This window comes from Paroedura picta, chromosome 1 (assembly GCF_049243985.1).
Source record: "Paroedura picta isolate Pp20150507F chromosome 1, Ppicta_v3.0, whole genome shotgun sequence".
NCBI lineage: Eukaryota > Metazoa > Chordata > Lepidosauria > Squamata > Gekkonidae > Paroedura > Paroedura picta.
Window position 1 is genome coordinate 150,283,500 of NC_135369.1, and position 13,396 is coordinate 150,296,895.

A 13,396-nucleotide genomic window follows, 5' to 3' on the forward strand; every position below is an offset into this window, starting at 1 on the left:
AGAGACAAAGAGCAGCTATGGCATCTTTTTCCCACTGTCCCACCCCTCACTTGTTGTAACAAGGACTGTTTACGCACTGGAGGTTTCATGCCAGGCTGCAGGCTGGAGTTTTAGTCATGGCAGGTTGCCCCATCTCTTCCTGCACCCCCATGGGGGAGCATTTGGCCCGGTGCGCCTCATCTGCCCCCGATTTGTGCTCCTGCACAGGATGTGGGACAGTGAAGTTCCCAGTGCGTAAAGGGTCAAGGAGTGTATTTCACAGTGGATGAAAAGGAAAATGATGGATGATAGTGGAAAAGGACTTGGCAGGAGAAGCCATGGCCACCTTATCTCCAAGCAAGGCAGGGAATGTAAGGGTATGCAGTGAATCTCCAGGTTGCTAACTGATATTCATAGCTTTTGATTCGGCATATTGCTTTGCATTGGGGATAGAGGTACTCCACTGATAAGTAATTTGGAAAACTTGGAGCCACTTGGTTTTTTTGATACACTGTCTACAGCTCATGTGGGCTTGAAGGGTATGAATATAGAACACTATTGTGGCTTTTCTCATTCTATTTGCTACTTTTCCCCAATGTGTATTTATGAGATGAGAAAAAGCTTACTTGAACAAGTCTGTAGTTTAATCCTCAGTGTTGCAGATGTCGCCAACAGAATTTTTGAATTATTGGTTCACCAGTGAATTTTGGATAAAGTAAAAAATAGAAAGCATTGGGTTAATTTTGTCACAGTTAACATAATTAGTTAATCAGAAAGAACATATTAAAGAGCTTTAAAGCTTATTATGCGTTATATAGTTGCGGGGAAAACTGTTTCACAGCTACTTGACAAACATGTTTTGTAGAGGCTGTACTGGAGGTTCCCCCGGCGTATGTGCCATATGTTCTGTGCAGAGACATTTTTTTTACTTTGATACCTAATACAGTTGTGAAACCAGTGGAAAGTAGTTGTATGTACCGCCTGCCTGAAAATGGTAATAGGTTGGAGTGCATGTTATATTCAAAGAAGCACTATCCAATAGACACTTATTACACTGGCATATAGTGAAACAAGAACGATGTGGGTTCAAAGGGGATCAAAAATAGGGCAGTTTGCATGCTGGGAATATTATAGAGCCTATGACATTTTTCCTGAAGAATGTTGCTCCATCCCTTACCTTGTGAGATAAGGAGGAGCAGAGTTTGGCGACATTGCCATAAATCAGTGGATACCTGCTCACCACTGTGCTGGTGTGATGCCAGGGCAGGAAGAGAAGAGTTAATGGTCTGGCAAGTCACTTCCTTTTGGGGATGGGGATGATCCAGTGCCTATTATATCAACTGATCTGAGATGTGGAGCCATGCAGGGCTGTTAGAAGAATTTTAACATTCAGGTTCCACAATTGTATAAGTTCTAAACACACCTTTCAGTGGGTAAGTTTCTTGACATCATTTCTTCAGGATAGCGTGATATGAACTCTTTAATGCCAGTTATTGATGCAATAATTGTATGTGTTACATTACTTAATGAAAGGATATCCAACACAATCCACAGTCCCACATAGAATTCAACCTAGTGGCATACGCTTGCACTCTTCCTTCCCTTCTTTCTCCCACATAATTTCATTGCTGCTTTTGGGATTAATGCAGTTGCATTCACCTTGAAAACAACCTTGATCCATGTGCATAATGAAAATATCTTTGGTGATTTTGCTACTAATTCTTAAGGTGCATCTTGTGTGTGGCTAATTTTAACCCACTTGGCTTGAAGCAGACATTGCCTTTCTGAACTTCACAGGAAAACTTTAGCATGGTTTCCTATTTTCTGTGCAGTTTGGTGACTCCCAGCAACTTCGACTGGTCCGCATTCTGCGGAGCACCGTTATGGTTCGAGTTGGAGGTGGATGGATGGCTCTGGATGAGTTCCTAGTGAAAAATGATCCTTGCAGAGGTATGTAAGAAGGTCCTAGGTATGAATAATCAAGATAATGGCAATTGTTGTAGATTCTTTGGGATGGTTGGGCGTGTGTATACAGAAAGAAATTTAAGTCTGATGATTGATTAAACAGTGATCATTCACATGTTACATGCACACACAAACACACACAAACACACACCTAATTATTTAAAAGTCTGCATATTGGAGGAAACATAAAGCCTGATTACACATTATTGTCACTACAAAGGAGCTCTAGCTCTTTCTTCACAATTCTAAAGACAGGCAGAGACTGCTGGAGAAGATGGAAATCATACACAGACTACAGTGAGCTGCAGTCTCTCTGTCTTTATTCATTGTTGATCTCCCCTTATCCTTCATTTTCTTTTTTCTTTCCCTGGACCCTAAGAGGGAGGATAAGAGGGAGGATAAGCTCTGGAGGGCTGAAGATAGGTAGCAGCTATTCTTTTAACTGTGAGCAAATGAGACATTATGATTTTTGAAGAGCTGGATGCAGATTCCCTGGTCCCAACTTGTGTTTGTTGCAGCAACACAGCAGCTATGGGGAATGATTTCCTAAAGGGAAAAAAGGGAGAGGCTCAAAATAGCACCCTGGTAGGAGGAAAGGCTCCTGCTTCTCCTCAAGCTATTTTCCTGCACAAAAATCCCCTTGGGAGGGAGTTATTTTGACAAATTTGCTGTTCCGTGTTGAGTGTCTATGCATAAAGGTAAAGGAAAAGGTATTCCCTGTGCAAGCACCAAGTCATGTCTGACCCTTGGGGTGACGCCCTCTAGCGTTTTCATGGCAGACTCAATACGGGGTGGTTTGCCATTCCCTTCCCCAGTCATTACCATTTACCCCCCAGCAAGCTGGGTACTCATTTTACTGACCTCGGAAGGATGGAAGGCTGAGTCAACCTTGAGCCGGCTGCTGGGATCGAACTCCCAGCCTCATGGTCAGAGCTTCGGACAGCATGTTGGCTGCCTTACCACCCTGCGCCACAAGAGGCTCTTAATGCATATTGAGCATCAAAACTGGCAAAGTAACTCCTGGAACCTACTCTTTAAAAATTGTAATGTAGTTTGGCTCTGTGTCCCTTCTATCCAACAATGCTAGGTGAGTTTTCAGACTCCTCAATAGAAGGAACTCTTACTCTTACGTAGTAAGGCTGCTTTCACGTGTTGTGCATAATGTGGAGCCAGGCTGTGAGTGAAACAAGAGAAGGCACTTAGTGGAATCAGGCCTACATCTGCAAATGATTCTGAGCTGATTAAATCCAATTTGGTGTTAGATTCAGCAAGCACAAAAATCAATCTCAGAGGCTAAGAAACGAAATCTGAGAAAAACTCAGCTGAATTTTAGCACAGTTTGCAATAAGTATTGCTTCAGTGTAGTGGCACTCAATTGGAGGAAGTTGGTCTTACAAAGGGACCAGGTAAGACAGTCACTACATAAGGATTGAATATCAGAAGGGAACTGTTTTCCTATCTCTTACCTTTCTCTTTAAATCATGAAAAAGCAGTGTGGAGGGCATTTCATTTTTATATGAGAGGCAAAAAAACCCCAACCCTGTTATAACTGGGACTTGGAAATTTAAGATGCATCTTAGATTTGCTGCTTGATTTTATTTTATTTTAAAAAATCTGCTTCCCAGGCAGAGCCAGAGGGAAGAGTCATCAGACTGAGGTAATTGTAGAAGTATTTTGTTTGACCTAATGGCTGGCAAGCAATGGGCTGAGGCTACACTTGGTTTTCAGTGTGGAACATGCAAACTTCTTAAAGGGGGGGAAACGATGGGGAGAATCCCTGAAGCTGTCTTAGTCACATTGCGCAGCTACTTACTTCTTTTATTTTGTCTTCTTTGGTTATCTTGCTTCCCCTTAACAGGTTAATTCATACAGACTGGCTGTACATACCCATACTGTGGTCTTAGCTAGGGGTATGCATTTGGATCTCCTACAGCTGAAAATATATCCCCAAAATACCTTATTATTTTTTGGTTATATTTCAGTTTCACACAAGTATTTGGGCTTTCTCAGGAAAATTGGGGGGAAATCCCAAGAAAATTATGGATATATTCTGGAATTATCAGTAGACCCAGAAACAGTGGAGAGGTGGAAACAGATTGCTCCCACCTCTCAGCTGTTTGTCGGGCTTCCACAGCCAAAGGATCAGCTGTACTGAGGGGAGCGGACTGCTCCTGCCAGCTCAGTTTGGGGCGGCCTTGTTGTGCAGCTCAGTTTATACCAGGCTGCAAGAGAAACCAGCCCCAGAAGCTCCTGTGCTGCTGGGAGTAATCTGCTAGCCACAGCACAGCAGATCCTGAGACCTCCCCACAGCACATAGACCCTGGGGCCAGCATCTCCTGCAGCACGGTTATACTGTGCTGTAGAAGAAGCCAAGCCATCCCCAGAAATGGACTGGCTTTTTTTTAATGGTATTTTTCTTCTTGGGTCTAAGTAACACAAACAAGTTAGAGATTTCAAAAAAAAATCCTAAACCCAAATGCCATACTGGATGGATGGATGGATGGATTGATCGATAGATCGATGTTGGATTTTTTGGAAATACGAAAAAATTTCAGATCCAATAGACGTGAACTGAAAAATACAGATTTTTTAAAAGGTGTACACCCCTAGTTTTAGCATATTGAATGGTGTGCTGGATCTGTACTCAATCTGGTAATTTACTGCACATTCATAAGTTACTGGGTTGCGTCCTAGTATGAACTGTATATTTAATTCAACTCATATGGATAATGGGAAAACTCTAGAGGAATGGTAAGTATTACTGTTTGCTGATTTCAGGTGGAATAACTAATAAAAAAGGGATCACATATATTTAATGGAAATATGAAGTAGTAATAGAGGTTATTATTTGCTTGTTTATTCTTTATTTGTATCAGTACTGTAAACAGTGAGAAGCTGTAAGTTTAAACATGAAAGTTACATTTGTGGTACTGTTTCTTGGCAGATATATATATATATTTACTTTTATCAAGCTAATTCCACTTTATCCATTCCCCATTTTATCAAAGAAATTCCTAATGCAAAACCAAGGACCCCACTGTGACCCTAATTATTTACAAATTGGGTTAAGAAGAGGGATGAACTAATGAGAAATCTGCCTCTATAAAACTAAGTCTCATTTTAAATTCCAGCTGTACAGGAATTAAGTGAAAAGTAGACTGAAGAGATAGTTGTATAGGCTGCAATGAAAATCCAGCTAATTACATCAACACATTCCACTCTATAGAATCTAACAAGGCATAAGTACCTTTTAGAGATCTGACACTGATTATAATTGACTTCTGCAGTCATATAGCTAATCAAATAAAATAAGGTCTTCTTTTCTGACTCAATAAAAAGCCAATTAATGAACCTTTGTTCTCCCCTTCTTTGATTAAGAGCACCCTGTGTCTGAATGTAGTCATATAATTCCTTAGATCCAGGTTAAAAACAAATGTATCGTGAAAAGGGAAAGCCGTGCTTAAAAGTTATGAACCTTCTCAGTACACTTGTATCAAAAGAGTTGACACTACTGGTATATAGTGATACTCGTTAATTCTTCACATATTGAGGCCAGGAAAAGGCCAGATGGAATTCTTTATTGGCCCTTGAGCATAAGGGTATCCATGTTCCCTCCCCCCTCCCCTATTTTGTGGCTATTTTCCTCCCTAATGGCAGCTGCCACTACTACCTCACCCTTGCAAAGTCCAGTTATGCTGGAAGGTGCAGAGTTAAATGTTCTCATGTTTCCATCTTCTCAATTTGTCCTTAGTACTTCCAGGGTCTAAAAAGAGCTCAGAATAGTTGTACATATTCTCTCCACTGCTGAAAGATGGGAGATTGACCCAAAAGCCTCCAGGATGATTGGAGAGTTGCCTGGTGGAGACAGCAGTGCACAATTCATTTGCACTCTGCTACCTCTTGTTTCACCGGGAAATGGGATGTGAGCCTCTGGGCCTGGCTATAGTTCCTCTTAATGACTAGAACAGTCATTGTTTGACTATAAAGTAGCATCTTTTGGAAATAGATAAATAAATGAGGCTGAAATCCCAGCAAATTGTGTCAGAAGCTTAGAGTAACCAGGTTGAAGCACCTCAACTTCAGCTAGTACAAATATGATGAGAAGACTTTCAGTTTTGTCCAAAGTTGAGATATATCATCTCTTCAACATGGGAGGTCTTTTTATTTTTAAAGAAATTTTCACTAAAAAGTACATTTGGGGTTTTCAGTATCAGTCAATATGAATCTAATTTTCCAAAAATGTGGGTTTACTTTAACAGTACAAACATTCTTACAAAGGTCAACAGACTTTTTGCAGGAAAAAAACTTCTCTACAAATAAGAGATGCAAGATTGCATACTCCTGATGGGCTGACTCAGAAAACTCTATATATGTAGTGTCTGTGTGTGGACCTGCTAAGGTCAGAGGTGAACTGCAAGGAAATAACTGTTGGTTGAATGGGGGTCGGGTGTCTTAGTAACTATCTACATTCCATTATACTCAAACACTATGTTGTGCACTCATTTCATGCAACATAAGATTGCATATTTATTTTCCACTCTCATCTCTTCCTAGTGTTGGCAGGGAAGCCACTTTTGGCACAGATGACATTGGAGCTAAGATTTTATCAAAAGTGTTCTTCTTTTGCTGAAGAGAACTCTGGTTCTTAGTGAGAACGTCTTGCCACTTAAGATCTGTCTCTTGGCCTGCAGCTTTGAATCTCTCGCATATGCAACTGCTGTAATTGATTTCTTCTCCTGCTAACGATTTTCTTTAATATGACCCATATATCCTGTGTCATTTTTTCTAGTTCATCATCACGGGAGTAAAATGTTACGTTCGGAATCAAACTCTTCAATTACCACTCAGCCTACTATAGGTTGGCAAACCCCTCTCTTTTGTCTCTCCTATTCTTACGTTCTTTTCCATTTCCTTCCCACTTTGCTTTGAGATATATATACATGCAGATATATATATATATTTAACAGAACGCTTCACGTAATCACAATTTTTTTAGCTTAACACTTGCTGCACTGGCTGGTGCTTGAGAGCTTGCCTATACATTTCCTTTGATACACTTGAAGGGAGTGTTTCAAAAGCATTTGCTGTTAACATAGAGAAAGCCAAACGCTAACCTGTTTAGACATCTGGTCCTTATGGAAGGGTCTTACGTTTGCGTCTTCACCTGTGTGTGTCTGCCCAGCATCCAGTTACTTCTTTATTGTTTGGGAGTTTCTGTTTGTCATTGCATGCTGCCAGACTGCATTACTTTATAGTTTAGAGCTAATATGGTTTATGCTTTCCTTTCAATATTTATTCATCATAGCCGGCATCTGAGTCATCTGAGCGAGTATGAGTAGCCGTAGGATTAGTCAAATGGGTCTTCAGGTTGTATCTGTGCACTGGTAAACTGAGTAGCATGTTGAGCCATCCCATTATCATGCTGGTTTATGTTGACAGCAGTTCATCTTTGCTGGCATAAAATGTTAGACGATGCATATACTACAAATGAACTCTTCTGTCTCAACCAAATGCATTATTTACTAATGTGTTTGATTTGTGTGGCCTATTTGTGTGAGACTTGGCATCACTGAGAGCCTGGAAGGGGAGATATAGAAATGCTTATATTCGTCCATTTCTCTTCTTTGTGTGTTATAGCTAAAGGAAGAACAAACATGGAGCTACGTGAAAAGTTCATTTTGGCTGACGGAGCCAGCCAAAGTATGGCTGCCTTCCGACCGAGAGGGCGCAGATCGGGACCTTCTTCAAGGGGTGGTTCACCCAACAGATCCACATCTGTGTCGAACCCACCTGCCCAAACAGCTCCAACGCCATCCGTTGCCACCAGCACACCCAAGGTACATCTTGCGCATTGTCGCACCGGATAGATCCAGTAATAAAATTGGACAAGAGAGCTAGAGTTTCCTATAGTGCTGCTTTATAATCAGTAGGGAAGTTTTTAATTCTTCTGATTTTGAAAGAAAGCTAACAAAGTTTTTCATTGTTTCCCTGCCTACAATTGCAGCGGTCATGCAAGCCTGGAAAAAAACATGTAAGCTAATTGGAAACCTGAATACACATTTTAAAGGAGAAAAACATTAACCCTATCACTTGCATTTTAAAAAGCACACATACATCATCCTTTGTGTAGAATGTTTGTTGCCAATTGTTCCTGCTTTTGTTTTGGTGTCCTTTTGCTTTTGACTTTGAGAGATTCGGTCTCCATAATCTGAATATTCCGCTCCATGACATTATGCTCCATCAACTGTTCTTCACCCTTGTGATTTGCCATTGTTCCATACAGACACCCCATCATTTAACACGCAACTATGGTAAACCATGGTTGATAAACAGCAAAACGACATCTCCTTGTAAACCACCAGAGTGCTCTGAATATCAAGTGTCGTCCACAGAGGTACAGTAATGGATGGATCTTCTAGTCTAACAAAAATTTCCCTCACTAAAGCTATCCCTTTAGCTAACAGTCACTACACTTATTCAGTTGTGCAGCCCACTGTGCATATTAATACACTAATACATTGTCCAACATTGTTTTATCTCTCTTTCTTTTTAAGCCTATAAATTGATCAGTCTTTAATGTGCTTTTTATGTGTGATGGTTGTTTGATTTCAACTAGTGACTTGTCAGATATCTCTTTAAAACTGTAAATAACCACAAGCAAAATTACAAGTGGTTCCATACATACGCAATTTCAGGGACACATAACCCAGATGATGTAGTGTGTGTTCATTTTCTTTCTTTCACTGAGATCCTCCTGCCTTTCTATTAGACCTGATAATCAGTTCTTCAGAACAATACGTCTCAAATTCCTGCACTAACACCGAATTCCACTATTGTTTTACTTACTTGTTTCCCATTGACTTTTGTGACAAACTGGGCTTTGTTTGGTAAACACATCACAATTGCAGCTAAAGTTTTCAAACTATGAAACCTGTGCATTTAAGCATATTTAATTCTGTGCCAGACTACAGTTTTGTTTGTTTGCAATTGCTCATACCCCTAAAGGCTGAAAACGGGGAACAACAGTAAAATAAATATTCGAGAAACCCACAAATAAATATCTAGTGGCACACAAAATGTGGTATAATGACAAAAATGAAACTGTCCCATTCCTCTTTAAGCCCAGCCACTATAAGCAGGTTGAAATAAAAATGTCTCATAGTAGCATCTGGAAAATGTTCAGGATCAAACTTCAATAGTTCTCCAAGGTGAAAAGACACATAGGTAAAATCACTGTAAAAATTTCACGCTATTGGGATACAGACCTTATGCACAAATAGATTAAAGCAAAGATGCAACTGAAGATAAGGCAGGATGCAGTCTTCAAACTTCATAGAACTATAGGTTGTTAAAGATGTAATACCTTAAAGATGGCAGGGTTCTCTTTTGATTCAGTAATAAAATTCCTAAGTAAAAGATGAATGGAATCAATTAACATTTCCTGCTAGTTTCATACATTTCTAAATTATTTTGCAGCTGGCCCCAACCCCTGGTTCAGAGACTGGTACCAGTACATGGATCAGTTGCTACCGGGCCGCGGCTCCTCCTCGTACTCCTCCCTGGCTGCTGCCTCAGGGGCTGCCCTGCCACTCTCCTGCTGGCTCACCTTTGGTGCTCTCTGGTGGCCGCCATGGCTGGGGCTCCCCCTCGGCGTGGCACTGCGCAGCTGCTGCTGGCAACGCCCCCCAGCGCGCAGTGGGAAGTCAGGGGCGCCGGTGGGAAAGCAAGCGGAGCAGGGGCCAACTACCACCTTCCCCCAGGCCTCAGTAAAATTGTCAAGCATTGACCAGTTCCCAGTGATAAAAAGGTTGTGGACCACTGTTTTAGAGTATATCGCACATGGCTGGTTAGTGCAGGGAAGAATGTCTTACTACTATTCTTCCTTGTTTGCCTGTCGTACATCTTTAGAGGATTTCCAGTTCTAGCACTGTCCCTGGGATTTTTACATGACTAAATTTACACAGTGTTTTATTGCTATGCTTACTGAGAAGACAAAACACACAGCTGTCCTTATCCTTTCTGCCACAGTACGTTTGCTTTGCATGTAGGATTATTATTAGTTTTATCCATATTATTTATCCATATTATTATTATTATCCATAAGACATAAAATAGAATGTAATTGCTGACTTTGAATATGACAATTGCTTTTTCACTTGCTCCTTCATTGGAAAAATGTAGCTAGAAAGCTAACTTGATTATACTTTCACTGAAGAGATTCTCTGGGACATTCTGCTGGGCTTGTACTCAGGACCGTAGCCACAGGGGGGCTGAGAGGGGCAATGCCCCACCCAGAACATGCTCTATCCCACCAATCAGCTTTCCTCTTGTTGTAGAAGGAGCCTAGACCCACATCCCCTTCCATGTGGGGAAGCTTCCTCTCTGCTGTAGCGCATTGGCTGATTGGACAATGCCTCTTCCACTTAGTGGAATCTTCCTGATGCAGTGCTCTTGGCTAGAAAGTTTTGTTACTTTGAAAGCCTCCTGCGTACCATTCTCCTCTCCCTGCAGCCAGCCTCCCTTCCCGTCCCTGCTTTGTATAGTCTTCCAGCCTCTCCAGTGGAGATTGGTGCCTCCATTGCTCCCTGAACAAAAGATTGCCCCCCAACAAGAAATTTCTGGCTCTGGGCCTGTTTGTACTGTGCTTAGCTATTTTTTCCCTTTGGAGGATGGGGGCACCTTTTTTGTTGCCCGCAGAATTGGTCATATCTTTTTGACACTTGAGGATTATTTTGAGGATACTCCAGCAGCTGTGCTGCTGTGACCGAATGGCTTGAGTAGAAGTTCTCTTAAGAACACTGTACTCTCAACCAAAGTTATAAACTGGCTCAGTTAACAAATTACAGTGGTAATGAAAATCCATGTATACAGAGCTCTGATAAATGTTAATGTGTATGAATTTAAAAGGTCTGGATATTAATTTTGTTTTCCATTTTGGCAGCAGAAAGGGGTGTGTGGTTTTGGCCATTTTCTCCCTCTGTAAATCCCCACATAACCCCCCCCACACACACACACACACACACTGTTCCCAGGGCTTCACTGCTTCCCAGAGACATAATTTCAGAGGACACATCAGGATGCATAGATAGGGGGATTTGAATGTTTGCTTCCGTGAGCACTGTTCTGCTTGTGCAAAATAGGATCTGTGACATCGTTATCAACTTACTACGTATTCTTACTCTTTGGTCCCTTTTCCAAATCATGTCACTTTTCAGAATAGCCTTTTCTTTCTCATGCATATTTCCAAAGAAGATGGTATGGATGGAATCCTGAATTCTATATTGATATTGATCTTTGCACAGTTTTCATTTATTTATTTTTGTGTCTAACAGGGAACTCCAATACAAGGGAGTAAACTTAGATTGCCAGGATATCTGTCAGGGAAGGGTTTCCACTCTGGAGAAGACAGCGGTCTAATCTCAACAGCAGCTACAAGAGTCAGGGCACATTTTGCAGGTGAGTGCCAAGGTCCTTGGAGCTATAGGTCTGGAAGGTCACACAGTGGGATTGAAATCTTATTTGGTTCACTGACATATTCACACGGATTGCAGGTGGGATGTTAGCATGCTTGCATGAGGTCCAAAATCACTTCTTCCACACAACGTAGTATGCATGAAGTTTTAGAGCATTTGAACTTGTGCCCAATATTCATTCAGATCATTGAAATTATTATATTACTATCTTCATAGCCATAAAGGTCTCAAGGTGATGTACAAAGAGAAAATTGTTGTGCCTCTTTCCTGTTTTTACTCCTTCATTTATTTAATATTAAATATTTATTTAACATTCATAATTTGAGTTGAGAGCCAACTTGGTGTAGTGGTTAGGAGTGCAGACTTCTAATCCGGTGAGCCGGGTTTGATTCCCCGCTCCTCCTCCACATGCAGCCAACTGGGTGACCTTGGGCTCACCACAGCACTGATAAAGCTGTTCTGACCGAGCATAATATCAGGGCTCTCTCAGCCTCTGTGGGAGAGGAAAGGGAAGGCGCTTTGAGACTCCTTCGGGTAGAGGAATATAAGAGGCAGCATATAAGAATCAATTCTTCTTCATCATCATCTACTCTGCTCTTTGTTGAAATATCACCCCTTCAGTAAAATGCACAATGTTTGCTATCTGCCTGTCATAAACTGTGGCTTTCTCCACCTCTTTGGGAGATATATGTGTAGAGGGTTTTATTTTGTGGCAAGGATTTCCAAGAAGTACTGGTTCCTTGCAGAGCTACAATTAATGTGAGGTTGGAACTGCATTGCTCTTTGTACAGTGCCATTCACATGTGAGGCGCTTTACAAAACACACAATGACAGGACCCGACTGTCCTCAGGCAGAGGCAGCCTCAAGTTCTGGAAAGTAAATTAACACAAACGGAACAGAGAGGAGTAGTTTTGAGGAGAGGAATAAGATGCTGTTATATTCTTGGTTTCTATAAGGAAAGGACTTCAATAAGGGCTTTGGTGTTGTGACAGAGATTTGACAGGAAAAGTGAGCTTTGTTGCATTTGAATGAAAAGTTTAATATCACATAGTTGTCCTGTGTGGCATAAGAACCATCCAAGGAGGAAGGGGCAGAGTTATTAAAGGGACTGGAGGACTGAAGGTAGCATTGTTATAGGAAAAAAGTTCATGAGCAGGGACATACTGGCATATTAGGTAGGTCATTGCTTTGATTTCAGCAACAGTTGCTAAAAGCAGCAAAACCAACTACCTGCTTTCTAGATCCATGTCCATCATGGCTGCTAAAAATATCCGATTCTAGAGTAGTAGCCCCCCTCCGGGAAATAACCAACTTCTCCCTTTCAACAGGAGAATTCCCAGAAGGTCTAAAAGAGGGAGTGGTCCCCCAGCTACTCAAAAAACCTTATCTACGGCAGCCATCCAACTATCACCCCGTCTCGCGCTTAGCGTTTCTGGGGAAAATGCTTGAAAAAGCAGTCATGGACCAACTATCAGAATACTTGGAAAAAGCTTCGGTCCTATATCCATTCCATTCTGGTTTCCGGCCTGGCCATGGGGTAGAGACAGTGTTGGTTGCCCTGATGGATGACCTCCATCGTCAGCTAGACCGGGGCGGATCGGCGCTGCTTATATTATTAGATTTCTCAGCAGCGTTCGACATAGTAGACCATGAGCTTCTAGCTCACCGCCTCGCCAATGCCGGGATCAAGGGACTGCCCTTCAGTGGCTGATCTCCTTTCTCTGGAATCGCGGTCAGAGTGTAGCATTAGGAGAGAGCTCATCAAGCCGTCACCAACTGGCTTGCAGAGTCCCCCAGGGGGCAATTATCTCTCCAACCATATTTAACATCTTTATGCGCCCTCTTGCCCAGCTGGTGCAGAGGTTTGGCCTGGGTTGCCACCAATATGCAGATGACACCCAGCTCTTACTCCTGATGGATGGCCACCCTGACTCTCCCCCATTAGCCAGCTACCTGGAAGCAGTGATGGAATGGCTTA

The 13,396-nt window shown here is 41.8% G+C and overlaps 1 protein-coding gene across 41 annotated transcripts in view; it reads left to right on the plus strand.

The window, feature by feature from the left end:
* The window catches only part of DST (dystonin), a 404,883-nt gene that overhangs the window by 389,104 nt on the left and 2,383 nt on the right, over nucleotides 1-13,396 (plus strand). For 22 of the 41 annotated variants that reach the window (XM_077308292.1, XM_077308177.1, XM_077308187.1 and 19 more), the window contains 5 exons: nucleotides 1,812-1,929; nucleotides 6,734-6,802; nucleotides 7,582-7,781; nucleotides 8,228-8,338; nucleotides 11,277-11,400. In XM_077308292.1, the coding sequence (XP_077164407.1) occupies nucleotides 1,812-1,929; nucleotides 6,734-6,802; nucleotides 7,582-7,781; nucleotides 8,228-8,338; nucleotides 11,277-11,400 (622 nt within the window). Of the gene's footprint in view, nucleotides 1-1,811; nucleotides 1,930-6,733; nucleotides 6,803-7,581; nucleotides 7,782-7,948; nucleotides 7,976-8,227; nucleotides 8,339-11,276; nucleotides 11,401-13,396 lie in introns of all 41 variants that reach the window. The other 19 variants (XM_077308232.1, XM_077308214.1, XM_077308530.1 and 16 more) reach the window with 4 other exon arrangements.